Raw genomic sequence first — 27377 nt, forward strand, 5'->3', positions numbered from 1 at the left:
AAAATCTTGTATCTATGTAGCAAAATAAGTTATATTTGCAGTTTAAATTATTTGTGAGATTAAACATTGACATTAACTTAAACTTATGCTTGATGAACATACAGCTTTACATCCTTCTTTCCAGCATTTTGGGATATGTTGGTCAGATTTTAAAGTCTAAAAATTCAAAGCCTTCATTGCTATAAGCAAAATCATGGGAGAAAAATATTACAAAGCTGAAGGACAGGTACCGTTAGCAATTACATTTTGATGCTACATCCTTTAATAAGTAAATATTTAAGTTCACACCTTGGGTAGATAATACTTTGTTTGCTTTCTGTTTTAATTTTCTAGAGGCTGAGTTATTACTGTGGAGCATATTTGTTTTTTTCACATTCATTTTGTTGATAAAATTCATCTTGAAGCTTGGCGGCATAATTTTTTTATGATTGCTTTTTTGTTGCCTGTTACAACTTAATAAGAGAGATTTAAAGAAAATTGTATGTAATATTTTTTCTTTTATAATAGTAAAAAATGAATCCAGAAAGTGCCATTTATAACGTCACTATGTACTCTTTTAAAGTCTTGAATAAAATAAATGAGTAAAATGCTTCTGAAAATTTGGAGAGATGCTTGGGAATCTAATGCAGTGTCCAGGCTGTTGCAGTGGGACTAGTCCCACTGTCCTTTCAATGTATTTGGTCAATATTTTTGATAAAGGAATTTGCAGAGTACTATATTAGATGTTATACTGTGAATTTCAACTGAAGATTTTGGGTTCAGTCAAAAATACCAGGCGGCAGGCTTTTCTTTGGATCAAAGCTGTCCTATTTTGATCTGCTTAAGGGTAGGGGTAGTGATGAGGGCACTCTTGTTTGCTTTGTCTTCTGTTGGAAATGTCTCAAGCTCCTGGTACTGCAGACTCAGTCCTTCCAGTGTCAGCATGGATTAGTGCAGCGTTGCTCACAAAAGCTGGAAGGAAAACAGCAAGTCATGTTTATTGACAGCAGTAAGAGATTTGAGCAGCTCAAACTTCAGTCTGGTGATGTCATGTCACACAGGAAAAACACGAAGCTGTGCAGGTTGCATCAGGCTTTCGGGATGGGCAAAGCTGCTGAAGAGCAAGAGCTTTTTAAGCCCTTGTGCTGTATTTGTGATAGAGTAGGGTTTTCTAGAAAAACCCCCAATGCATTATTGGGAATATTAGAATTCATAAAGTTGCATGTAGGTGGTAATACCTTAAAATTTGCCTTACTTTCTGCCATATTTTGCTTCATTTGCATTGCTACTGGATATTCTTGTAGGAGCTTTTCTAAGGAAGTGGCTGCTAGGAAATCCTTGATGGTTAGTGTCTGATACGCCTGAGATGGAGAAAAGTATAAAAATGTTACTGTTGTAATATCTCATGATTGCTCAAGGCTCTTTAGGGTCAACATAAATATTTTGTTTTTCAGAGGTAAGAATAGCAGCATCAGAGGTAACCTCCAGAGAACCTTGATAAAGCAGATTGCAACAACTCTACAGGTGTTGCCATTCCCAGTGAGTCTTTTGCTTTATGCTGCTGTCTTCAGTCAGTGGTCTGGTGTGAAGACTTATTATTAAAGCAGACTTTGTCTTGATCTGCAGTTGATTGTCGGCATCTTAAGAAGATTTATGTCAAAGATCTTGCCTTGATTCAGTGTCCTGAAAGATACTTAAGTTCTGAGCAGGCTGTGGCATCTATGGAGTCATTTAGCGTTCTCAGAACCGTAGTGTTACTCACAGGAAATATTTTTGCTAAATGTAATGAAGGCAGTCATGTTTAGTAGATGTAGATGTAGTAGATGTAGTCTCTCATTCTGATCAGAGTTCACCAAAGCTGCACCTGATCATCACTATTAATTCTTTGTGTGCTAAGCAGTTGGTGGATGTGAATAGAAGTGGTCTGAAGAGTGTTTTTGGATTAGCTTGGTGAGTCTTTTGTATTAACAAAAGAAGCAGCTAGTTTTATTCATCCCAACAAGATCAAACTCCTGGTGATAGCTATCAAGTATTTAATGTATTTAATTAAAATTCTTGCATTATTAACATTTCCAGCTGTGATATTGAGTGACTAGCAATTTTCAGATACTTGGAATGATTAATGGTGTTGGCTTTTCAGTTGCTTTTGATACAAACCCCTTTATAAACCTGCAGTTTAGCACCATCATGACTATAGAGCCTCTGTGCTGGATGGAGCTGAAGAGCTGTTGAGTATTGTTTTCAGATGTTGTGCTTTTCTTTACTCAGACAAGATGTTGCTGCATTCAGCAACTGCCTACTTTAGTTTCAGTGGCATTATTAGTTTGTTTTAATGGAAGTTGAGTGAAATGTGAAGCATGCAGACCAAAATGCTGTAAGCAGTCACATGGTCACAAAAAACTTGGTATAATTAAGTCATCATCACAAAGCAAGATTGAACATTCAGGCAAATTGCCATCCCTGAGTAGTGACTGATTCAGATAGTGTTGCTGTGCAATGAAAGTGTTTTCATGAATAAGATTTTTGCAGGACAACAAATGAAGGAAAATAACAGTCCCAGCTATTTCCTAGCCTCTAATAGGAATAATTGTGATCAAAAATTAAGCATTTTGTTGCTTGTTTCTTGTTTTGTAGAATGTGATTTAATGTGGTTTAATGATGGGAGAAGGGGAAGCAGACAGTGATGTGTCTTGAGTATCTTGATAATGGTTGTGCTAGAAAGTTGGATGATGTTCTTGACTCTGTGTTATGATTTAACTCTGTCATGCCTAAACCTGTTAGCTTGGAGAACAAGGAAGGTAATATCTCATGCTTATTACTAAATGTATTTTTGGTATTTCTACTTATCATCTTAGTCAACAAGACCACCTATTAGAAAACATGTGACTGAACATGTGACATATTTGTTCATTCTCAGCTCTTATGGTGTGTTCCTTGAGGGAAAGAAAAGGTTTTGGAAATAGTTTGCTTGAAAATTTATTTGTTGTTATTATTAAGAAGAAAGTAGGTTTTTCTTAGAACAGACAAGGCTCTGGTATAAATTCAATCTAATCAGAAATCTTCACAAAACTTTTATATTATATTGCTGTAATCATCCCCTAATTTACAGAAGTAGGAATTTGGGGATTGTAGAGTTTTTATGTACTGAAAATAAGTTCAGCAATATCTTTATTGGATGGTTTAATATGCTTTTCTCAAATCACCTATTGTATTTAATTTTAGAGTTCATTGTAATCTGACCACCAGCTTTGTCCCAAAAGGCACGTGAGAACCTCTCTCTATCTGGAAGTGACATATGTAGCCTAAAACATACTTCATGAGAGCATTTCTTTGAATTATGTATTGGCAGTGTGTCAGTAAGCACTTTCTTGTTATTTGAGAAGTTGGAATAAGCAACCATTATTTTTTAATATTGTTCATACTTAGATTTTGCTTTAATCCTTCAGTATAAATATCTGATATATATGTGTAGAGGTATTCTCACTACTTTTTTCAGTTGTGAAATGGTAGACTAGCACTTACTGCTTTCTGTAGGTCTGCCTTGAAGAATTAATTTGATAACTTTCATGAAAGCTAATAATATGATAAAGCTAAAGCAAATTAATTAAACAATGACACAACTATTATACAGCTTTTTCAGATATTTGAAGTCCGTGGACTAAAAGCTCTAATGATTGTCTCAAGCTTTGTATTTCAGTATATTTGATAACCCATGAATATCTGCAGAAAAGGATGTCATTGTACTCTTTTTAATGAACTAACAATTTCATACCAAATATTCAGCAGTACCTCTGTTTAGAATAAAGGGCTACATGTAAATGAGGCTAGTGCAGAAATTATATTTAAACAATGCTGACAGTTCTTCTATTGTGCCCATTAATTAATTTCCCAGTATCGCTGTTCTCTGGGAACGAACTGTAAAAATAATTAAAATGATACATGAGGTAAATAATTCTGAAATTCAAAAGGTGAAATAGGGAATTAGTTTAGTAAATATTAGTCATACTGCTTATTTGTGCTCATTTGCCTTTTAAAAGCAGGTTGGTGAGGAAGTGTGGTGTGGTTTTGGTTCCTGTGATCTGCTGAAGTTCTCACAGGTGGAAAAGTTATCATGTTCTTTTTTGATTGTGCTTGTGCAATTGTGCTTGTCCCTATATCCAATCAGTAGTTTGCTTAAAGCAGATTTGCATTTGTGTAAAGATATTTTGCCTTGCCGCAAAGTACTTCAGAATTAAATCAGTTGCAGCTGATCATATTTATTAATGATCTGGATTAAGTTTGTGCTTTTTAAGTTAAATCATACTTTTAAATGGAATTCTGTGACTAAAAGCAGTGTTGATTTTAGTGTGACATAGCTTTGCTTTTTTTCCCACCACATTTTTGGTCGACTAATTGCTGTCAAGTCTTGAGACAGAATTTGAATGTTTAAGAACAAATTAAATTAGTGATTTCAGAGAGAACGAATGGGGTTTTAATTAGAAGGAAACTTCAAAACAAATTTCTTTCCAGCCGGACAGTCATGTCTGAATAAATGAAGCCCAGCTTTCGGCCTAGCTTAAAATATAAGAAGTTTTTGCGATACATATTCTTTCTATCATTGAATGGTGAAACAAAGATGAAATCTAAGTTTTGGTATCCCAGATGTTCATTCCTTTGAAAATATTTTGTCTGGATATTTTCAGTCAAATCTGCCAGGTAACCCATTAAAAAAGAAATATCCCACAGGTTTTAGAAAGTTTTTTATGTGACTTCACCTATGCTGGGGAGGCAGATAGTTGGTCACTTCTGGGTTTATCCCTATTTTATTGCTCCTCAGACTTTCCATAACTCAGTGCTTCCATAACTTCACACCTGCAGGAGGGATTTTAAATTTGGGCGGGGCAATCTCTGCAAATTTAAGATGCAAAGTGAATTTTCTGGGAAATAGCTAGAGAATTAAACTTTTCAAGCAGTGGAAGTTTTTGAAAAGGCTGTTGGTAGTGTTGCCTTCTCATATGCTCTTACAGCTTCTGTGATCTGTCTGCCCAAGCCTTTTCTGAGGAAAAGACTCAGGACTAAGGTGTGTAGGGAAATGCTTCACCTTTATATACATGAGAAACAGAATTAGTGTATGCTTGTATTTCATGCTGTTAGAAGAAGTAAATGGCATAGTGGTGTTCGGTGTTAATGAGGCAGAGATTCGCTATTTTGAGTCATTACACTATGTCATGGTTTGGGAAGATAATTAGGAGCCATATTAATGGCTCTAACCTAAATAGTTTGTTTTTTAACACATCAGCTATATGAACAAAGAAAATATAGCTGTAAGTAATCAACTGCTCTCTAAAACCTAAACAGTGTAAATTATCTATTGTTATTAATGTGAGCTTATAATGCTGTGTGGCTCCTATTTGTTAATGCACTGAAATCAACCTGAGAGAGCTTCATTAGTTCTTGCTGCTGGTTCTTCCATTCTCATTGACAAACAAATTACTTGCAGAAAGTAATTTTTTGTTCCTACTAGAGGAACATATATTAGATTGGGGTTTTATATACAGCCCTCACTATTGTTATGTAAAATCACAGTGGTTGAACTATTGCTGGCAGAATTCATGCTCACATTGCCACATCCCTGTTTTGCTATGTTCTATGTAGTTATAACTGCTAGGTAAAATGAAAGTTGTCTGCCTTTTCAAATTGTAGAAATTCAAAGCAGCAGATTAGTAATAGTGTTTGCAGCAAGTACAAAGAACAGCTCATGGTCACTCTTCACTACAGATAACAAGAGGCTTATTAACATGGGAAATTAGAGAAAAGAAATTGTATTTTCTGATAGTCTCACCATCCCTAATGCTTCTGTGTCTATCTAGGTTCTTTTCAAAATAATGATAGAATGAGTGTTGCAAAGTGTTTCCCTTGTGTAGAGTTCAGCATCCTCTTGCATTTGTATCCAAGGCATTTTTCAAGAAAACTGCTTTCCTCCACTTTCTTCTGTCAATATGCAATTCAGCAACAAAAGGCTTTAAGGGAGCTGCATAAGAAGCTCCATTTCTTTCCTGTGTGCAAAGGTAATAAACCTCCACCCAAGAGGAGGAAAAATAGCTGTAAAAGATGGCAGTTCAGTGTTGGATATGAAAGTGATTGAGTGAGAATCCCCTTGACATCCTAGTCATGACTGAACTCTTTAAAGACTTCTTGGTGAATTCTTTAAAAGAACCAAATGAGAAACATTGATTTTTGCTTTCCACCACAGTGTATTCTGGAAAAGCTAGGACAGAAAAGTCAAATACACACTTAGTTATTTTTTTAATCTATTTGAATTGAGCATGTTAGCAAGTGAAGAGGGCAGTAATTTAAACTCCATTCTGAACATGCAAGGTCATGTGGAAATTTATATGAAAGACGCTTCATAAAACTAAATTATTAGTTGAAGAGTGCATAAATCGGGTAAATAGTAATTATCACTAGCATGCATTTATATTTGACATTGATTCATAGTCTTAGCATGAATTTTGCATGCCACATGGAGCATTCCAACAGGGCAAGGTATTGATCCAAAAAAGTTCCAGCAGTGGTCTGTGTTCTTTGTGGCTGGGATTTCACAGCAGAGGTTTATATCAGAAGTCGTATTTTAAGAATTGTTGCCATGTTGTTGGTGACTAGATCAGAGAGGCCAATGACTAAATTGTTGTGAAAACTGATCTTCATCTTGTTTTCAGCATAAATTTGCCAAATCTAATGGAAGATTTTATGATAAGTAATTTTTTTGAATATGCCTAGCAGAAATAGGGAATGTGTACACAGTTCTTGTAACGTTTTATTTAAAAATAGCTCTTCTATAAGGGATTTAGTGAACTCTAAGGGTTGAGGTATTTGCATATTTTTTTGGCTGTGACAGATATTTCTAGCTTGATGTTATGACCTGGAAATGTTACTTTCCATTAAAGATTTTGAAATGGTATGAAATATGTTTGGATCAGATTTTCTTTTATGCAAAGATCAAACCTGCCCATAAATTTTCATGTTAATTGATGGATGTTCACATTAGAAACAGCTGCTTGTAGACCTTACCTGTAGGTTATGTTTGGTTTGTTTCTTTTGGTTTTTTTAAGCATAAAAGATCCAACTTTGTTGCTGCATTTATGGTAAGAATGGATTCAGCTTAGACAAGTGCTCTTGGTCACTTACTGCTTTTAGAATCATCCTCTTGGGAATAGACACAGTGAAGCAAAACCAATGATACAAGAGAATCCAAAAAGTGCAAACTCAGCAAAGTGTTGTTAATAGGTATTTTTGCGTATAACTGTGAAAAAACTTTTTAACCTGTATAATGAATAAAATTAAATTTTTTAGCACTTTTGGAATAATTGAAATTTCATTTTATGACTGACTGGAAAACTCTCAAGTGCAGAGGTTGTGATCCGACATGAGCTGCTAGGCTGCTGTGTACAATAAAAATAGTTGCAGTCTGCAGAGTATTTCAATGTCTTTTAGAATGCCAAGATTAAGGCAACTTCAATTCAGTGTTCTCTAAACTTGATTGTAATATTCTTTCACCATGACTAATTATGTCATTTTAAGAAAGTGTTGACATGAGTTTTGTAGAGGAAAATCAGACCTCACAAAGCTTGAGAGCCAGTGAACACATGTACCAGGCTGATGTAGAGTATTGAAAACAGTGAAGAGGGTTCTTCCCTAAAGGTTATTAAAGAAGAGACACAGCTGTGAAATTCAAGGGAATGCCCTTGTATGAATATTAATAACTGCCTGAAAGATAGAAAACAAATGTTAAGAACAAGTAGGCAAGTTTCAAAATTAAAGGAAATAACATGTCATTCTTTTGAAATTTGTCATGAGGCTTAAGCTCTTTCTGCTGAAGAGATAAAAAAAAGATAGAAGAGCAACTGAGACAGCAAAGTTTGCTGACAACACCATGCTACTAAGGGTAGTAAAGGTGAGAGGTGGACAGCAAAGAGTCACAGGACTTCATGTTTCTGTTAAATGTGTTAGCCTGGCATAAATAACATGGAATTTGGTGTGGACTGAATAAAGTGAAATAAAGTGATATTGTGTGTTTGGACCAATCCTAGCTTTAGTGGTATAACTATGGGCTTCAAGGTAGCTTCCTACAGTCAAACATCAGAGAAAAATAAAGCTCAGTAGCAGTCAAGAATAGAAAAATAATAAAAAAAACCCCCAAAGGTTCAGAATTACTGGAAAAGGTAAGAAGAACAAAATATCATTTTGAACACTATGGTAGTTATATTCTTTCTGCAATTTACATGCTGCACACAGGTCAGACCCTATTTCAAAATGAGAAAACTCCAGGAAAGGATGGTTAAGAAGGCTGAGCAAAGGAGGTGGAACTGGTACATGAGGAACAGTGGGATAAGCAAAACAGTTCTACTCTGCAGAAGAGAAAGAAATATGAACGGATTGTGGAAAGTGAACAGGAAGTGATTCATACTCTTTCACTTCAAATATCTAAACTACTTTGACTGAAACTACCAGGTTTAAACCAGACATGCTTTATGGCATGCACTCGTGTTTTGGAATTCTTTGTTCCAGGACTTGGTGATTTACCAAAAGCTTACAGTGGCAAAAAGATTATTTACAATTGGTAAAGTCAAGCATGTGCACGTCACCATAGATACATATAGTCATTACATATGGGCTATGGCTCAGGCAGGAGAAAAAGCTATACATGTTATCAGACACCTGTTAAGTTGTTTCGCTGTTATGGGAGTTCCAAAGAGTATTAAAACGGATAATGGTCCAGCTTATGGAAGTTAAGACAAATCCATTAACTCCTATAAAATGGACATATTCTGCATCTTCTCCTAGGAGATCTCTGAACATGAAACCTTTGAAACCTGGAGTATTCTGGGGAGGTACTGCTATATCCTGCACTCCTGTACTCAGTCATCTGCTGTTGGTCAGTGCTGGTGAGAGGCTCACTACTGTCATGGGCCTCTCTGGTGTGCTCCTGCTTGTTTCTTCTCAGACAGGAACTCCTGAGTCTCTTTTGACAGTGAGTTGAGTCTGAGCCTAGGAAGTCAAGGCTCCTGGTTGATCAAAAATGTAAAAGTTGGAGGAGCAGCCAATATATTCCACTTTTCATGATGTTCGTGTGTTGGCTTCTTTCTGTTTTCCTGCCATAGATTGCTTGGATATTTTGGCAAAAATTATTTAAATCTTTTTTCACCTAAACTATCTGCTCTTTGTAATGTGGTAGAAATGGAGTTGCTTAAGGTTGCTTTATTCATGTGTAATTATTGAGTGTTTGGAAGTCCTTGTGTCTGAGCTATTACTTGAGTAATGAAATGTGGTTTTAATACCTAACCCTGACAAAATTTCATAGCTTTAATTATTCTGAGTACTTAAACAATAATCTTGTGTTGTATATAAATACAAATATGCAATGAAATTTGTATATAAATACAAATATAATAGCATGAGGTATTACACTTCCTAAATGTTGAAGTATCCAGGGTGGAAGGCTGCTTAGACTAATCACTGTCAAGTCAATAATCAGTCTAGTCAAACAACAAAATTTGCATTCTTTTGGTGGTTGTCAAATTCAAGAAGTTTAGGGAGTACAGTCCAAAGAATGCCTTTTTTTCAGCTGCAGAAGAGATCCAGCATTTGCAGGGCAATGAGATACTTGTGATGTTAACAATCTAAATGATTTTTATTGATAATGACAGATGGTTCTTAGATAATGTGCTCAGAGTCATCTGTAATATGTTCAGAATAAGTCCTCTGGAAGGTTGTACATCTGCCTTGAGATTTTTTTTCCTGAAATATTTAAATCAAGGTCATTCTTTATACTTGATTTTAAATAGCTTTTAGCTGGTAGTCTGCATTTCTGTACATTTAGAGATCAAACTGTTTGTAACTTCAAAAGCTGCAAATGGAAAAGTGTAATAGGTATCAGGTGTTAGAAAAGGCAATTATGCATTAGCTGTTTTACTCAATTTCTAAAACTGTCTAAAACTATCCATTGGAAATACTTTGTACCTAGACTTATCTCTGAAGCATGATGAATTTTTAAATCTGTAGGGGATATGCATTTTTTCTCTAATGAATTGCATTTTTAAGCCTATTTTGTTTCATTTAAAAGAGCTTCATTTTGAAGAAACTTTTATTGGTGAAAAAAACCAGAAAAATCACAAGACAAAGTACAGATTTTTATACACATCCAGATAATTCTTCTACAATTCCTTAAAAGTATTTTCAAAAGTAGCTAATTCTTATTTTCTGTTCCAAGTGCACTTTTAAACTTAAAAGCTTCCCTCTAAGTAGTTGGCATTGTCTCTTTTCTGGAACCTTACTGGTTTGGTGGACCAGATGGTCTGTGGTTTCTGTAGCTGTTTACAAGGTGTTCTACAAACCTCTTGTAGCACTCTGCTCTTTTATCAGTCAAGGATAGAGGAGAAACAAAAGTAGTAGTAGGAGGAGAATATTTTTCCTTTGTCATTTGTTATAGCTTAGAGGTTTATTTATTGCACAAATATTAAATACCATGTTGTTTTAGGTTAAATAGCAATAAAATAGGTATTTTATCATGTTATTCTTTATGTAAGCAATTGTTTCAGTTCACTATACTTGAGCAGAACAGTGTATTTTTCTAAAGAGTAAACTTTGAAATGACCAGCAAAGAATATGAAAAAACTTGCTACATTTTTAAAGCACTATAATTAGATCTTGTAAATTATATAGGTATCAGCAATTAAATTCACCTCCATTTGTCAGATTATGTAGTTGAATTTCATAATTATTATTTTCAGATTTTATTTTAATGAGATTTTACATAGCATTATTTCACAGTCATAACATTGATAATTTAATATCATAATTATTTTTTCAGTCTTAGTGGTATAGAAAATAAAATCTGAGATTAACTTGATAATATGAGCAAACTTAGTGATGTCTTTTAATGCCCTCATCACAAAATTTTCTCAACTCTTATGTGAAATTATAAAATACTAATTTCCAAGGGGAGTTTTATAAAGGGATGGAATCTGCTGACTCACACCAGAACAGAAAGCTGCAGATCTGAATACAAAACTGGGCTGTACATGGTTCATCTTATGAGTATGTTTTCTTCAATAGTGAAAACATCTAATTCAGTTCAGTATAATACAAGGTATTTTTATTTTTACAATGCTTAATAATTTCCTATATCAAAATTTATACTTCGAAAGCTACTGCTAGTAGAGGAGTTGACTTAATAATGGAGATGAAACATATGTTCACACCACAGTGTTGAGCTGGACAGTACAGTATTTCATACCAGATATAAGCTAATGGATAGCACCAGAAATGGAAAACACATCAGTAAAGAATGGATTTAAATATGAGAAATGGAAGCTGCCTCATCTCTGTCCCTGTTACAGATAATAGCAATGAATAGGTTTGGCATGGATTAAATGCAAGCATGTTTGTGATACAAAGAGAGACAGATGTGGCTGACATTTGCAGTTAGAAGTAAATGTCATAAAATACACTTGGGGTGTATAGTGATCAAAAGTATTATTATTTGTGTATTGAAAGGATGATCTATTTTTATTTTTTCTAGTCTGAACCAGAGGGTTTTTCTCACTTCCACTTGTACGTCTGCGCTGCCTTCCTTGTCAGGTGGAGGAAAGAGATCCTGGAGGAGAAAGATTTTCAAGTAAGTGAAAAGGATATTTTTCAAGCACAGGGTGCCATTTCTTAGATTTACCTTCCTAACATTACTCTGGGGATGAATTTAGGACAAAACAGGAGCAGCAAGACTGACGATATCTTACTGTTAGAGTTGTATCAAAACTGTTCGACCTGAAGTGATGGACTACAAGCAGTAGGAGATGTCTTTTCTTTGTCCACTCTGGAAAAATAATGCTGTTTTAACTGAGGCAGACTTTGAAAAGATGATTTCTGGGGATGTTGTAACCTTGGTATTTCACAGAGATTGTTGAAAAGGTAAAGTTTGTTAATCTTAAATACGTCACTGAAGAATTTATTTGTAATTTCTCATCGGTGTAATATAACATTCTCTAACAAGGTCATGTTCATTTTTTCAAAAAAGCTGGACAAACAGTCTTTTAAAATAAGGAGCCTATCTTTCATTAGGAATTAAAAGGACTTCAGGCCTCTATGTTTCAAAACCTTTTCAGCAAAAAGCATATCAGGACATTGTGAGAAGATGTGAATATGGTAGATAGGCAGATCATTTGCATACATCCATAGAAGTCCAATTATTTTTGTGAACTGGTGACAGTTCACTTTCATAGAAATATTTATATTGAATTTTACCCTATGATACACACTGAATGCCTAAAAGGCTTTAAAGTCTTGTTTGAAGGCTGAATGTGAATAGCCTGTGCTGCAAAGCCCCCACCATTGCCTACCCAGGGGAAATGGCCCATTACCAGCTTATTTTCTCTCCAGCTGACTGAACTCTGTGGCCCTCTACAAATGAACCATTGTGCAAATTTGTGTATCACTTCAATCTATTTTATCTTCATGAAAGGATTTATTCAGAGCTGTCGTGGCCTGTCTTTGAAATGAATAAATCCCTAAGGGCACAACATAACAGCTTTAATTTCTACTACCTGCTAACGCTGTCAGATTTTCTCAATTTATGGTACTTTGTCAAAATCATCTCTAACGTTGGTATCCATACCTCTCGATTACAATTGTTCACTGTTAATCCTCCCTATTAAATTGTTAATGTTGATTTCCCACACCAAAGGCCATAATTTTCCTCTCTCTACCAAATCTATTACAACTATGCTTCAAGTGAATAATGCCATGGTATAGTACCATGAAGACTTGTTTTGTTCTCCTTACACACATTCAGATTTGTTTACTTATTTAATAGCTAAGGCATTTCTGTATGGTTTAATTTCTTTATAGGCCATGTGAACTAGAATATAAAGTACAGAAATCAGGAATACACTGGAATGCATTTATCACACTGCTTTGGATTGCTTACAACATGGAAATGCAATTGGTAATTTTGAGAGTCTGTAGATCCATGCTAGTTTTATCACCATCATATGTTATCACTAAAAGCCTTGGCCTTCTTTATTGTACAACATGACCTTTTAAAATGGCTAAACTAAAGTGTTATCAATTCTCTAAATGATACTTCTGTCCCACCGGCAAGAATATCCATTATTCTTCTGCTTTGTTAATAATAGCTGTAGATCAGTGCCTAGTCTTCAAAGTAATAAGCACTTAAACTACATTGGAAAATTGGGGAGTTCAGTATGTGCTGTCTGGAGCACTCTGAGTGCATTGAATTCACATTATTGAGAAGTCGCAGCTATAGCACATTCTGTGCAGAAGATTTTTGTTCTGTAAACTGTATCAAGAACCACATGCATTCAGTCATTTCTCTTGCACATAGCGTGGTCTGTGTCTGTTTTCCTGCATGTGACAGGAATAAGGGAAGTTTCTCCTAGCTGTCAGCCAGAGGGCCTGGTTCTTTGCTACTGGCTGTGAAAACTCCTGCTCTTCTGTTACGTGTCTGCTTGACCTCTTTCAGTAGAGAAATACAGACCTCACAGGAATTTTGAGTTGGAATAATTTTCCAAGAACATCAGATGTGGCACTGTGCATCAGAGGAGACACTGAACAGATTTTGAATGAAAGACCAATTTTAAAGGAATTGGTTATGCAATACTTTTATTCTTATTATTTGATGAAGTATATTATCAGTAACATCACAGACATGATGATGATAGAAAATACTCTTTGCTCTTGAGATACTTGTTTTCATTCTTTTAAGTATGTCTGAAACCAAGCAATCAGTAAAAGTATGATTTTTATTCTTTCTAATATGAACAGATTAATTGACTTTGATTTAATATTTCCTCATTATAGACACACAATGTGTATGACTGTAGTTTTGGGGACTTCTTTTGTATATTGTCAGGTAGCAGAGAAATAATTTTGAAATGAAAGAAGTTAGGCTAGACTCACTATAGAGTGATACAATCTGAAAATTGCTTTGTATTTGGTTTATATCTGTAGAATTAAATATTAAGATATTAAGGGAAGTAAGTTTTGATAAGAGAAGGTTGGAAGAAATAAATGTTTCAATTCAGGTCTCCATATGTTCAAATGTTCTTGTGTATGTATTATATGTATGGATTGTAGATGTACATGTATATACCTAAACAGGTGTATGTATAGACTTGGAACACAGGCAGATAAAACTGGTTTTTTTCATTGTAAGATGATAGTCAAGTGATGATAGTTGTCCTCTTTTGAATCATTTGAATAAGTCATTGCTCTCACTGCCATTTATTTGGTTAAGTACAAAATATCAGATGGTTTTATTTTCCTAGGAGTTTAAAGCTGCTTAGATTTTGTCCTACTTATTCAGTAATCTTTCTAGTAAGCTACAATCCCATTTTGAAATTTGCTATTTAATGCAACGAGCTGTGTGATGCAATGCTGTGTAATGAGGACAAAAATTAGTCCATTCAGCAATTTTTAAATTCCCCAGAGTCACTTTTTGATACCAGTGAAATTAAACTGACATGTTTTCAGGGAGATGTTTTAAATATTTTATGCCCATGTATAATACAAAGTTTAACATTATGGAAAAGAGGTCTTTTAGTTTTCATTACAGCTTGTTATCTCTCTTGGTTCTCACTTCTAGAGTAGATAGGTGCCCCACAAACCCAGGTACAGAGAGGAAGTTTGGATGGCTCTGTTACTCCGTTCATAGTTCAGATCAGCAGTTTATACTTCACATGTGGGGGAGCACAATGGCTAGGCAGTAAATGGCAGAAATTTTAATCCTGCTTTAACTTTTCCCTTGTAACCAGTGTGATGTTTTATGGACTCAAACAGGTCATTCTTGGTTTCTGACATTTCTGTTCATGATAGGAATATTCTGTGTTAATTTCCTGGTTCCATACTAGTGTCAGACAAAAAAAAAAAAAAGAAAAAAGCAGTAAGCTTAATATAAATAGAAATACTTTTTAAAAATGTGATACACTGTACCTTTTGAATACAAAATGTGCAATACATTTAGCTTAAGTATCTAAGTGTGCAAGTAATGAAAACCTTTCTACTCATCAGCATGTCTCAGACTTTGGCTTGCTGTTATTAATTTTCCTAACTACAGCCATAAATCCAAAATTCTCCAGAATTCTTGAGAGGTGTGGATAGCTGATGCTGTTAAGTGATAAAATATTAATGATTTTGAACATATTTGGAATTAAAATATTAGTAGAAAATATGGCTACTGAGTTGGAATGTACAAGAGATCTGAAAGATTTTTACAGAAACTAGACTTCAGGGACTAGATTCAACTGTTGAACTAAATATAAGCTAATGGTAATTATAATTAAGTTAGTAATAGTTGAATTCATACTGGCTTATCTGTTAGATTTGTACTTTAAGGTAGTTATCACTTTGTTGACATAGCTGAGCTACAAAAATATATTCAGTATGTTGTAGTAAGGAATCTCTCTTGCAGATCTTTTCTTATTCATGATTTTAAGGTATAGGCCTTTCTGTCTGTCTAAAAGACATTTTCACCCATGGTGTCACCAACTCAGTCTTTATTACTGCATTGTCCTTTTCTTTGTCATTGACAAATGCATTTTTGCTCCAATTATATTCACCCAGACTGCAAAGAAGCTGTAAAGATAATTTTTCAGTCCATCATTTTTTCTTGCTTCCTTGCTCTGCATCTCCCTTAGCTCCCTCTTTTTTAGAGCACCAAGGAAAATTTAGGCACTTTCTCTTTTGAGGCCTTTAATGGACTAATACTGACACCTTACATGGCACCTGAGATTCAGCAGTGAGATGCTGGCTGCAGTCTGTCAGCCCGTGATGACAGCTCCATCACCCACCTGCACTCACAGAAAGAGCAGTGCTGTCTCCCACTTTGCCACCTTACTTAAATGGAGCACGTAATGCAGATATTCAGCTACTTTGCTCTAAGCCATGCTAAGTTCTGGTTTTTTGCTATGCCCAGAATAGATTTGACAGGTTGGGTTGAGTCTGTTAGTAGCACTTAGAGTCATATTGATGAGTTTTGTGTTGTTTCTTTTTATTTTTCTGTGAATTTACTGTTTCTTGCTTTGCGCTTGAGCCTTAAAATCTTCAGAATAGTGACTGTGCTTTATTCTTGTTTATATCATATTTTAAGTAATGATTATTCAATTATTATTTTGGATATAGGAAGTAAGTTTTATTGACTTGCTTTTCAAAATGAATGCACACACAATTGTATGTCTTATTAGAAATTCGATAAATGCTGAATAACAAGATACATAGAAGACAAATTAATGTCTGCTGCCTATATAAGTAATGGGCTTTATTTTAAAAAGTTTTATATTAATATCTTTCCTAGAAATTATCTACTTTAGAAACATGTCAGATATCAGAAATGTAATTTTGTACTATCTTTTTACACTTAACCACAGTAATATAGACTTCATTAGTCTTTACATAGTTTATGATGCAAATTTTTAGATTTTACTTTTTCTGCCTGAAAGTATAGGAGTGCTTACTTCATATCATATGAGGTGTAGCTAATAAATCTATTTTGATTTAGCTTCCTGGTATTTATTGTGCTAAAAAATTATTTTCCATTGCTCCTGCAGTAAAAAGAAATATTTTTCAATTAAAGAAAAAAAAATTATGTTTCTGAAAGGATTAGTTTTTTGAACAGAGGAATGTTTGCCCTCCTTCTCTCTAAGCTCTATGATTAGATGATTTTGTGCCCTCATTCTTTTGGGTATGGAAGCTAATAGGGTCTTTTCGGTGGATGTTCCAAAACTTGTAAAGCACTAAAAACTGTGAACATGAAAATCTTCCTAAACTGTAAAGAGCCTGACTACTACCACTGCTGTGATTTAATTCCCTGCTGAGAGCACTTTTGGAAGATGTTCAGTATATTGTACTGTGTTGCAAGAATCTGGACGCTCTGCTGCTTTAGACTTCGAAAGTCATAGCTGGCAACCGAACGTGAGATCACTTCCGAATCTCTGCGTACTGATGGCAGACAGCTGGGATTCAACACTCTTGGATCATTCATGTTCAGAAGAGCCGATTTGCAATAATAACATTGCTGGCTTCATTTTTGCACGCAGGGCTTAATGAACAGAGAATGATGTGAGTGGTAATAGTTTAACTGCTCTGTTATCAACCCTACTCAACTTTGTCAAAAGCTTCTGCATATTTTGATTGTCATGGATATCTTGACTTGGCCTCCACATGTGAGGGTATTGCAAATTAAACAGAATGGTGCAAAGATGTTTTAACATTCAGTCAGAAGGACAGGTTTTGTCCCACAGAAATTATTATTGCAAAATTTTAATACTGATCTGTAACAGATAGACTGTAGGTCATCCTTCTTTTAATACTGGTACTTATATCTAGTACTAGGAGGAGAACTTGCCCTCTGTCTGGAAAGCTATTGGAAAATTCTGACCAGTTTAAATGGTACACTAAAAATGGCTTAAGAAGCATGAAAAAGAAAAAAAGTAACTTTAACCTTACTTATCTTTTGCTATATGGCTTTCCATTTTCTTTTGATTATAATGTAGGCCTATTTTTCCTAAGTTATACATTGTTTTTCCTCTAAGTTTGGCTTCAAATGTGCAAAGCAGTTTAAAAAACAAACAAACAAACCAACCCCAGTGTTGATTTATATCTTATATAGCTAGGAATGTGTGTATTTTCACTCCTAAATTTACCTCTTTTTCTTTGTTTTGCTTGAGTTTCTGGGCCAAGAGCCTATAGGAATAATATATTATCATGCCTGGCATGTTAAAAGTAATATTTAATATACTACCAGTAATACAGGTAAATTTTGTAATATCTGAATTTGAAATCTGCCCCTGTTTCTGTCGCCCTTTTTCCATCTAGCTTTCTCCCAGAAGTCCTCCTTCCTCCTCAAGATATTTGGAACAGTGGCACATAGTAAAATTACTAGCTATAGTACAATGATTTTGAATTACAAGTAGCTTAAATATATGTGTTTGCTACTGAAACTCAGAAGTTATTCTGTGATATGATGTATTCTAATAAATCACAGCAGTCAGTGAGACTAAGCCCGGCTCTCCAAAGCTCTTAGGAAAAACAGGAGTCCTTGAATACCTAATCACTGCAGCCATGACTTATCTTGGGAAATCTGTCCAGTTGTTTTTTTGGTGGTTTTTTTCTTTTTTTCCACTGAAATAGGTTGGTCAAAACAGGAAGAAATTTTCAAAATCCCTGCTGAAGGAGACCAGTTCCACAGGGCCAGCAGACTCTATTGGTAGAAATTTTATTTGGTATGCAGCATGAGTAGTGGAAAACTGAAACCATGCTTATAAGGAACAGGACAAGGATCTTCAGCATTTGATATTAAGTAGAATAATATTTAAAAAATTTTTAAAGGTATTAATACTTTATAAATATTTCTAACTGTAATCTTTGTTACAGTTAGAGTAACAAAAATTACTAAATCTTTATTTTGAGATTACTCAACAAGTGTTGAGATTTAGTAACTTAATTTTTAGCCTCACCTGTTTTAAGTGTAATTCCAAGGCACATGGCTTTTATGAAGTCACTTATTTCTCAGGAGTTTAAAAAAATCTGAAAATCAAGGTACTGGGAGATAGCAACTGCTTCCTTCTCCAGCCCACCAGTTGAGAGCATCTAAAAGGGAATGAGGTACCTCACTGTGAAAGCTGCAGTGGCTCTTTCTAGAGGAAATGTGTAAGATGTAAGAAGAGTACAGAGAATTGTTTTGAAGTGATGGCCAGCTACTTTTTCTTGAAAGTAGATGGGGAGCATGCTTAAAGAGCCAAGGTCTTAAGAACGTATGTCTCTTGCCAGAGCAGTTTGGAGATATATTTTGACTCATTGCACACAAGTGTCAGTTTGTAATGCTTTCACATTTGCCGACTATTTAAAAAAAAATACAAACCAAAAGGGATATAATAATTTATAGTCCTGAATAGTCTGTATTTTCTTCTATGTAAAGGTTCACGCCATTTGAAAAATTGCATTTCATCAGGTTTTGTTCTACAGTTAGTTTCAAATTAAGTTGTTATTTGAATAGTTTGCTTTTCTGATAGTCAGGGGATGCAATTTTAGATAATGCATCAAATTAAAAAGTTCAGATGTAAGCACTGAAAGTGCAGATTTGTGCTTGGATTTCGTGTGTGACATACTGCAATTCATTAACTTCTAACCCTTCTTTCATACAGAGCAAAATCTTTAACAACAGATGTAGTGTATTTGAGAGCTCAGTTCAATATATCATATATTAGTATGAGTTCTTACTCTAGTGTTTGTCTGTGTTCTTCAAAAAAACTCTAAGCAACTATATGACAAAGTCAGCAGTTATTTCTATTTTATAAATCAATATGTGTGATATTAGGTAATGTCTTCCTTATTTTTCAAATATTAATTTGTTAAGTAACAAAGATGCTAACCAGCTGCATAGTTCAGTACAAATATTATATGAAGATATGATTCATGTTTCAGAGACCAGTTAGATTGAAAATGTGTTACAAAATGTACTTTGGCTTAAGGTTTAGTGAAATAAAGTGAATCCTCTAACTCAGATCTAAATTAGAAATAAAGTCACTTTTAAATTACATTTGTAGTCTGTGGAAAGACATGTATGTGTTAGTCACTTCTGATCTCACCCTATCCTGTGCAAATATTTATGTCACTGTATTATTTATGAAGGAATATGGCATTGACAGAAATTAGAATTCATCTGTCAAATCCTACATTTAATGGTCTGAATATTAAATACTCTGTGAAGATTTGCTTGAGGATGTGAATGTCTCTTTGCAAGCCCAAATGTTATTTTCTGTACTGATTTTTACCAGAGGTGTTGCCAGTAAAGAAGAGGGACGGAAGCTCCAGTGGAGACTGCTCAATAGAGGGAAAGACTATTGAACATAATTGCTCTAAAACTTGCTGTTGTGTGGAGAAAAACTTAGGACATAGTGTTTATACAATTCATATTGCTTGGAAGATCCCTTTACATTCTGTATATTTTCATGGAAGAAGTATCTGTTTCTTTAGCAGGCATTCCTTCTTCAGACAGAATTACCTGACTCTTAGAGACGCCTGAGCCCTTGCCTTTGTGTGCACCTCTATTCTTATTATTTGAATTTAAGGATTTTAGTGTTACGGATTTGAATATGGTTTGGGCTTTTTTTGTGGGAAATGCATTCTTGTGATTATAATAGGAAAATAACTTTACTTCTTGTTTAGTAATGGATCCTACTTTTTACTGTCACTGAGTGAGCTCTAGAATGAATTTTTACTTTATTTTATAGTTATTCTGTAAAATCACACTATATTTTCTGTATATTCTTGCCAATAATTGTTTTAATGTGTTTTATTGATTGGGTTTAAACCTTTCCATTACTACCCATTTTGCATAGTGACTGATTAGCAGAGCAACCTAAAAAAGAGTATTACCAACATATCACTTGGTCCCTATCTGCCAGTCTCTTCAGAATCAGAGTTTCTTGAAGAAGGAAATGTAAAGGATTAAAACAAATAGGAGACATGGAGATTTTCCTGGATGTAGAACTTCAGAGATCATTGCAGTAACAATGGCATAGTAATAATTTCTGTCTTGAACTCTGGGTACCATAAAAGCTCTAGGATCTCAGTTCTTTAATCTTGTGAAGCTGAATACATAGTGTCTTCAAAGCTCTGCAGTTTACCAAAATCTTTATTTCATTTTGCTCCCTGAAAATTGCATATTTTGAATGTGATTAGACTGATCCCATTAACCTTATAATGTAATTGGTCAGCTTTTCCTGTTTTCCCCAGGAATTAATTCTCAATTTTTAATGAAAATTGCTTAGTGAAATTTGTGCTAGATTAAATGTTTTTTCTTTATTGTTTTGTTAATGATGTTTTTGATTGTAGGATAATGTTAATATGGCTTTATGTCTCTTATGAGATTGTTTTTCTTGAAGGTTGTCCTTGCAGAATTAACTGCCACCTAATAAAAAGGCCCAGATGTAGCAACAAGAATGAACAGCAAATGCAGCTTTTAGAGTGAATGAGACTGGTCTGGACAGAATGTAGTGCAATCATTGCTATTTTAAGGGAGGTTTTTTTATAAACAGTGTTACAGAAGCCAGTGTTTGGATTCAGATATTCTGATGAGGTCATAAAGCATTCATGCATAAGATATGTAAGGATGGATAACAACTTTTTCCTGAGCTGAAGAGCAGCACTTGGAGTTTCACACTTGCTTGCCTGCATTAAAATACATGAAGAAAATAAATATCAGATGAAATTAATTCCAGTGATTAAGAACCATTACAAGTTTCAGATATAGTCACGCAGAACCATATTTCAGTGATTATAGAATTATACAGCCATGTTTTTCCAAATGAAAGATTTAGCTGTTAATTACATGAGAACAGCTTATTTACATTGAGACTTTAATAAGAGTTTCTATTTTTCTTTGATCCAAAGAGTTCTTTAGCTTTGTGTGTTCTTTGTATCTTCAGGAATACTGTGGTTTGGATTTTCTACTGTGGATTTACTGTGCAAGTACTTAAACAGTACTTGGACATTGCAAGATCAGAAAATGATTTTATAATGCTGTGTATAATGTGGATTATATATTTTATTTTTGGTCGTTTTTTTTTTTTTTTCTTTAAACAGACCTGTAATGTAGTCTTACAACTGATGGCACCCATATGGTTTTTATGTTTCTTCACATTAACAGAGTATTGCACAGGGTGAGGATAGGTTTTTTAGGAAAAAAAAACCCCAAACAAATAAACTGTCCAAAAAAAACCTTAACCTTAGTACAATTTTTTTTCCTGTGATACAGGGGAACCACAGTTTTGTTATATTTAACTGCAGAAGATAGAGGTCTATCAAACCTATACCTATAGAGGTCTGTAGCAAACCTATACTGTTCAGAAGGACACTTAGCATTAATCTTCTAATGTGCAAAGAGCACAATGAATTCAAATTTATGAAAATGTAATGTTAACCTAGAATTCATAAATCTGTAGGTTAAAATGAAGTTGGAAGGAAACTTTTTTCTCCTCCAACTCTTTAAAAGACAATTACATATGAAGAGGGAAAATACCTATTTAGGGTCCGAGGACTCTTGACAGTTTCTCACAGATCTGGCCTTTTTTCAGTAAGTTTATATAAACAACTTTTTCTAAATCTTTATGGCTTCGGCACAATTTTCTAATAACCTTTAGGTCAAGTGATTGTGATTACATCCAAAAATCACATTGTGCATGCCATAATTGAAATAGGACTCTATTTTACTTATTCAAGAAAAAAAGAATATGGTTACAAGTATTCACACAGAATGAATGGACAATGAATATTGCTGGGCTAATAACCCTTTGGGAAGGATGCAAGAATACAGATTGATTTTTGTTCTCTTATCCATAAAGTACTTTCTTGATAACCCTCTAGGTCTTTGGATGGCTTTAAGTGAACCAGAATAATAATTTGATTTTGGCTTCAGTTGAGTTATTTGACAAATTGAATTCACCATTTTTAGTAAATGCTGCTGTTGAAGAGTTAAATTGATCACAGAGCTAAAAAAAAAGGCATAGGATTTTGAATATTTTGAGTGGGCTGTCAGGGATCCAGAGGCACGTTGCTGCTACATAAATACAATCATACCTCTTTTCAAAGCATATTCACTGGGGCACACTGAGAATCAATAGAATATAAGTTCAGCAAATAGGCTTCAAAACAAAAAGTGTTTTGCAAATATGCAGAGCAATTCAAATATAATTTGCAGAGCATTTTACCAAGATGCAAAGGTTTTAGTCTTTCTGTTTTATATTTAAGACTTACATGTATCATTGTTAATACTGCATAAAATCCTGACAGAAAATCATATGGAAAAGCTGAGCTGAGGCTTTTGCATCCATATTCTGGTGTTTTTAAAAAGTGCTGTTTTGTTCTGGACATGCTCTTCTTAGCCAGTCTTGGTACCAAAACCAGAGAAGGCATTCTACCAATAGAAAATAAAATTATCACCAGAAATTCTCAGTCTGGCAAAGCATCAAAGGTATTGGATGTCCCTTTATGTTAAAAAAACAAGCAAATGAGGAAAGAAGCCCCCACAGGCCCAGCCAAAGCCATCCAAACCAGAAGAATCTGTCTGTGCTACCTGGTAAAAAACCAACTGTTTGAGCTTTTTCATGGGCTCATTTATATACACTCCAGCTATGATTTGTGCATTGGAACAGCACATAATGTGTAACTTTCCATGATGTTTGAATTTTCACCTGATAGAATAGTACACTTCTGGGCATTGGAGGGGATCTTTTTTTCTAAATTTCTTCTAAATTATATTGGTTGTTCTTGTCAGTCCAGATTTCATTTTTGCTACATTAGTCATGCTGTGTCTTGAATGGTTTAATCATAATTACTTATTCTTTCTCATACGAAACATTAGGTTAGTCTTAATTGCAGAATTATCATATTTTAACTTCAGTAAAGTTGCCTGTCTTAACAATTTGAGCCTTAGGATAAAAATAGTTACATAACAGTGGATATTTGCTGTAGAAAAGCAATGCCAGACTGTCAAGTGTGTCAACAAATTATACTGAAGCTAATTCAGCTAAAATTTGCTGTGGTGAAGATCAACAGAATTAAAAAAGTTGACCAAAACAAAATGATTTATGCTGGAAACATAAAATTGGAAGGTGGATTAACATTTATTTTATATAATGCCCATTTCTACAATCTTAGTGGGGAGAGAATTAGAAACAGAATAAATTTAGATTTTACTTACAGAAAGATGAAAATATCTAAAAGTATTTTAAGTAATTAATTGAATATCATAAAATTGAAAAAAAAATTTGAAAATTCAGAGCAGCCAAAGTTCAGGTATTCAGCAAAAGAAACTCAGTACCCAAAATTATACTCCAGAGGAATGATTGAGCTTATTTGAAGATTTGATCAAAGAAATTAGAAATTAAAAGGTGAATTTTTGATTGGAGGTTGCAGGTGATCAATAGACAGTATTTCTATAGCACTTTCCAAATCTGACTTTTCAGATAAAATCTTGTCAGTAAGCCAGGGCATTTTCTTGCTGTTTGGGTTCTCAGGAATTTTGTTCAGGTTATTTGTTATAGTTGGTGAAGATGCCCTATAAGAAACCTTAGAAAAATACAAACCACACTATTCCTGAAGATATAAAGAACACACACAGCTAAAGAAGGACTCTTTGGATCAAAGAAAAACAAAAACTCTTGTTAAAGCCTCAGTGTAAATAAGCTGTTCTCATGTAATTAAACAGCTAAATCTTTCGTTTGGCAAGACACGGCTGTTTGTATAATCATTGGAGTAGGGTTCTGTGTGACTGTATCTTTAACTGGGAATGGTTCTTAATCACTGGAATTAATTCCACCTGATATTCAGATTGTGTATTTTAATACAGGTAAGGAGCTGATGTTTCCTCTTGACATGTAGTTCATCATCTGCTCTGGCTCTGGCCATAGTGAAGTCTCCCATCATGAAGTGGTGTGATAACAGCACGAGTGTAATGTAGGAACAGCATGATTTAACTGCATGAGTCAGCAGTGGACTGTTGGGGCTTTCCAAATCCGTACTGCAATTTTGCTCTCTCAACACAGTGTTAGAAAATAAATGGGGTAGCTTTAGGCTTGGAATGGTTCCAGTCACCATAAGTAGTCTGACTTTGTGCTTTGCTGGGGCTGCAAGGATGCTATTTCATACTTCAGTCCTATTTCAGTCTTGCCGAGTGTGTTATCATTTCCCTTGTGGCAACATGATCACTCACCAATAAGCAATACACTCTAGGTCATGAATGTGGAACTGCAAGGAAATAATTTGCCATTTTATTACCTTTATTTACATTTACTTTTTAGAAAGAAATTACAATTATTTTGGATATTTTTAGCTGTTTGGATAGTTTTGGATATTTATTTTTGCCTTCATGTAGATTTTGAATACTCAGCAGTTTTTGTTAATATATCTACACAGGTGTCAGAGCTCTTCCAGTTGATGGGCTTGTTCATTTTACAGAAGGCTAACCAAAGCTTTTCCTAATTTTCAGGAAGACTGTAAATAGTGAAACTCCAACATATCAGAGGATAATGTTGTAATGAGTGGTTTTCTAGTGACCACAGTGTGTCCAGCTAACAATAGTAATGAGTTACTAATATTGTCTGCAAAAAGAGCTAGAAGTTCATTTTTCTTTATGGATTTTAATGGAAATCTTGTAACATGTAAGTGCTTCCTTTATGTGCGGCAATTTTTATCTATCTCAGAAGGCACAGTGGGAAGAAAATACTGTGATCAGGAAAATAATAAAGATATAGTTTTGATTACAAGTATTAAATACTATCATCTTTACTTATTATCTCTAATAATTATTATTTGTCCATATTTACTTAGCCAGTTTTCTTACTATCAGTTAAGAAGAACAAATTAAACATTTTTTTCCCCCATGTAATTCTTAACAGCTTCATTTCTGTCTTTAATTCTGAAAAGTGAATCTACATTGATGATGCAAAAGTGCAACATAATAATTTGGTCTACTTTATTCTGTGGTCTGCTTTATTCTGTACACTTAAATAGCATTTAACAGAATCAACAAAAATATAATACAATGTCCTAAATAATTTTTTTTGTTAATCATCTTCAAGTGGAGGCTTCTTTAGTGGGAGTCAGTATGAGGCTATTCAGCATTTCCACTAACAAAATAGCTGATAATAGAAATCTGCAGATGACACAGGTTCGCCATTCTGACAACGTGGGGAGCACAGAGCAGTTACATAAACGAATCCTGAATCACTTGTTCAGTTGAACTCTTCAGGTGAGCTGTATTTTGATACAGTCAAATGAAAAAAATCTGCAAATAAAGTAAATTAGAATAGGTCATACCTCCTGAGTGTGAGACTGTACCCTGTGACATGTGGCTTCAGAAGGGTGGGCGATGCCACCATCTCTCCTAATGAGCTCCCAGAATGATGCTGTGGCACATGGGAGTGACTGGATCCTTGAATTAATGAACCTAAGAGCTTGTTTTGCCTTTTGGTGGTTTTCTTTCTTTGTCAATATTGCATCCAGTTCTCATAGAGAGGGCTCAGAGAGCATAACTGAAGTATTTGACATACTTAATTTGTCAAAAAGAAAACCAAGAGGTGAATTGATTCATATATGAGAAATTTGATATAGAAAAAAACCCCAAGACATTAACTAATAATGAATTTCTATAACTCTTTTCCTGAAATTAAAAAAAAAAACAACCACTAACCATATGTTTAGGTTTAGTTCCTGTTATCCACACAGGAGGTCAGACCAGGATAAGTAATGATCTCATCTATGACTCTAGAAACCAGCCCCAAATTTATGCTCTATACCTGTCAAGTAATACTCCCACTGACATACATGGTTGCTAGCATGTGTAGGTACAAAAAGCTTCTGAAGCTCTCACAGTTGTTGAAACAGTTAGATAATGAACTGGCCTTAGAATATAATTTTGAATTGTCAGTCTAAAACATATATAATGTTTTTGTCTACAAATACCTTTAAACATTTTGGACTCTAGTAATTTTTAGTTATCATTACCAACTGAGAACACACAGTGTTAGAACCACATTGCAGGGGTGAATATGTCTAAAACTGTGATTCTCCATAAAACCTAGTTGCAGAGGAAAAGCACTATTTTGGTTTAAAAAGGTTCAATAATTGTTGAGTAATCACTGTTTTTTCCTTATTGTTTTTATTTTTTGTCATCGTATCCAATAACGTTATTTAACTCTAGAAGTAAGTTGATTTTGTTCTGCCTCTAAGTTGTGTCCTTCCTTGTCCTGGAAGGCAACATGAAGAAAAAAGAAATAGATGCATATTTTCTGTTCAGACCTCTGTGCCTCTAAGGATGCTGGGACTAAACTCCTTAGGGATTGAGCAGTGTGGTTTGGAGGCTGGGATGCAGAACTGGGGTCCCCTTCATCTGTACATGTTGGCAAGAGTTGTGTTTGGTCTGATTCCTGCTGCAGGAAAGGAAAGATGTGATGCTGGCTGTGTGTAATCTAAAGGGATTTCCAGTAAACCTGCTTTATGGCTTCTACTTCAGAGTGCTGCTGTTACTGTCCAAGTTTTAAATCAAATCTTCCACAGAATGAAAATCTGATTTTACTGTCCTGTAAGTTTCAAGAAAAAGCAATTTCTGATGCCTGTATCCTATATTTCTCTCACCAACCTATTTTTTAAAATTTATTTTCAGTAAATACCACAAAGGGATGTCTGCATTTTCCCCATTTCAATATAAAAAGGATTTTTCTTGAACAAAGGAAGAACTGTTCATCCTGAGCAATTTAAGTGACCTGCTAAACTAAATGCACTGGCAGGACTTCCATTTAGTTAGTAATTCACAGCTGTCACTGGAGACATCTCTCTACAAAGAAAAC

The 27377-nt window shown here is 34.5% G+C and overlaps 1 protein-coding gene across 1 annotated transcript in view; it reads left to right on the top strand.

The window, feature by feature from the left end:
- TBC1D22A (TBC1 domain family member 22A) overlaps window positions 1-27377 on the top strand; it is a 140713-nt gene that overhangs the window by 96314 nt on the left and 17022 nt on the right. Inside the window, exon 12 of the mRNA XM_059472085.1 lies at window positions 11540-11635. Within this exon, the coding sequence (XP_059328068.1) occupies window positions 11540-11635 (96 nt within the window). The remainder of the gene's footprint in view (window positions 1-11539; window positions 11636-27377) is intronic.

Source organism: Ammospiza nelsoni, chromosome 5 (assembly GCF_027579445.1).
Source record: "Ammospiza nelsoni isolate bAmmNel1 chromosome 5, bAmmNel1.pri, whole genome shotgun sequence".
Taxonomy (NCBI): domain Eukaryota; kingdom Metazoa; phylum Chordata; class Aves; order Passeriformes; family Passerellidae; genus Ammospiza; species Ammospiza nelsoni.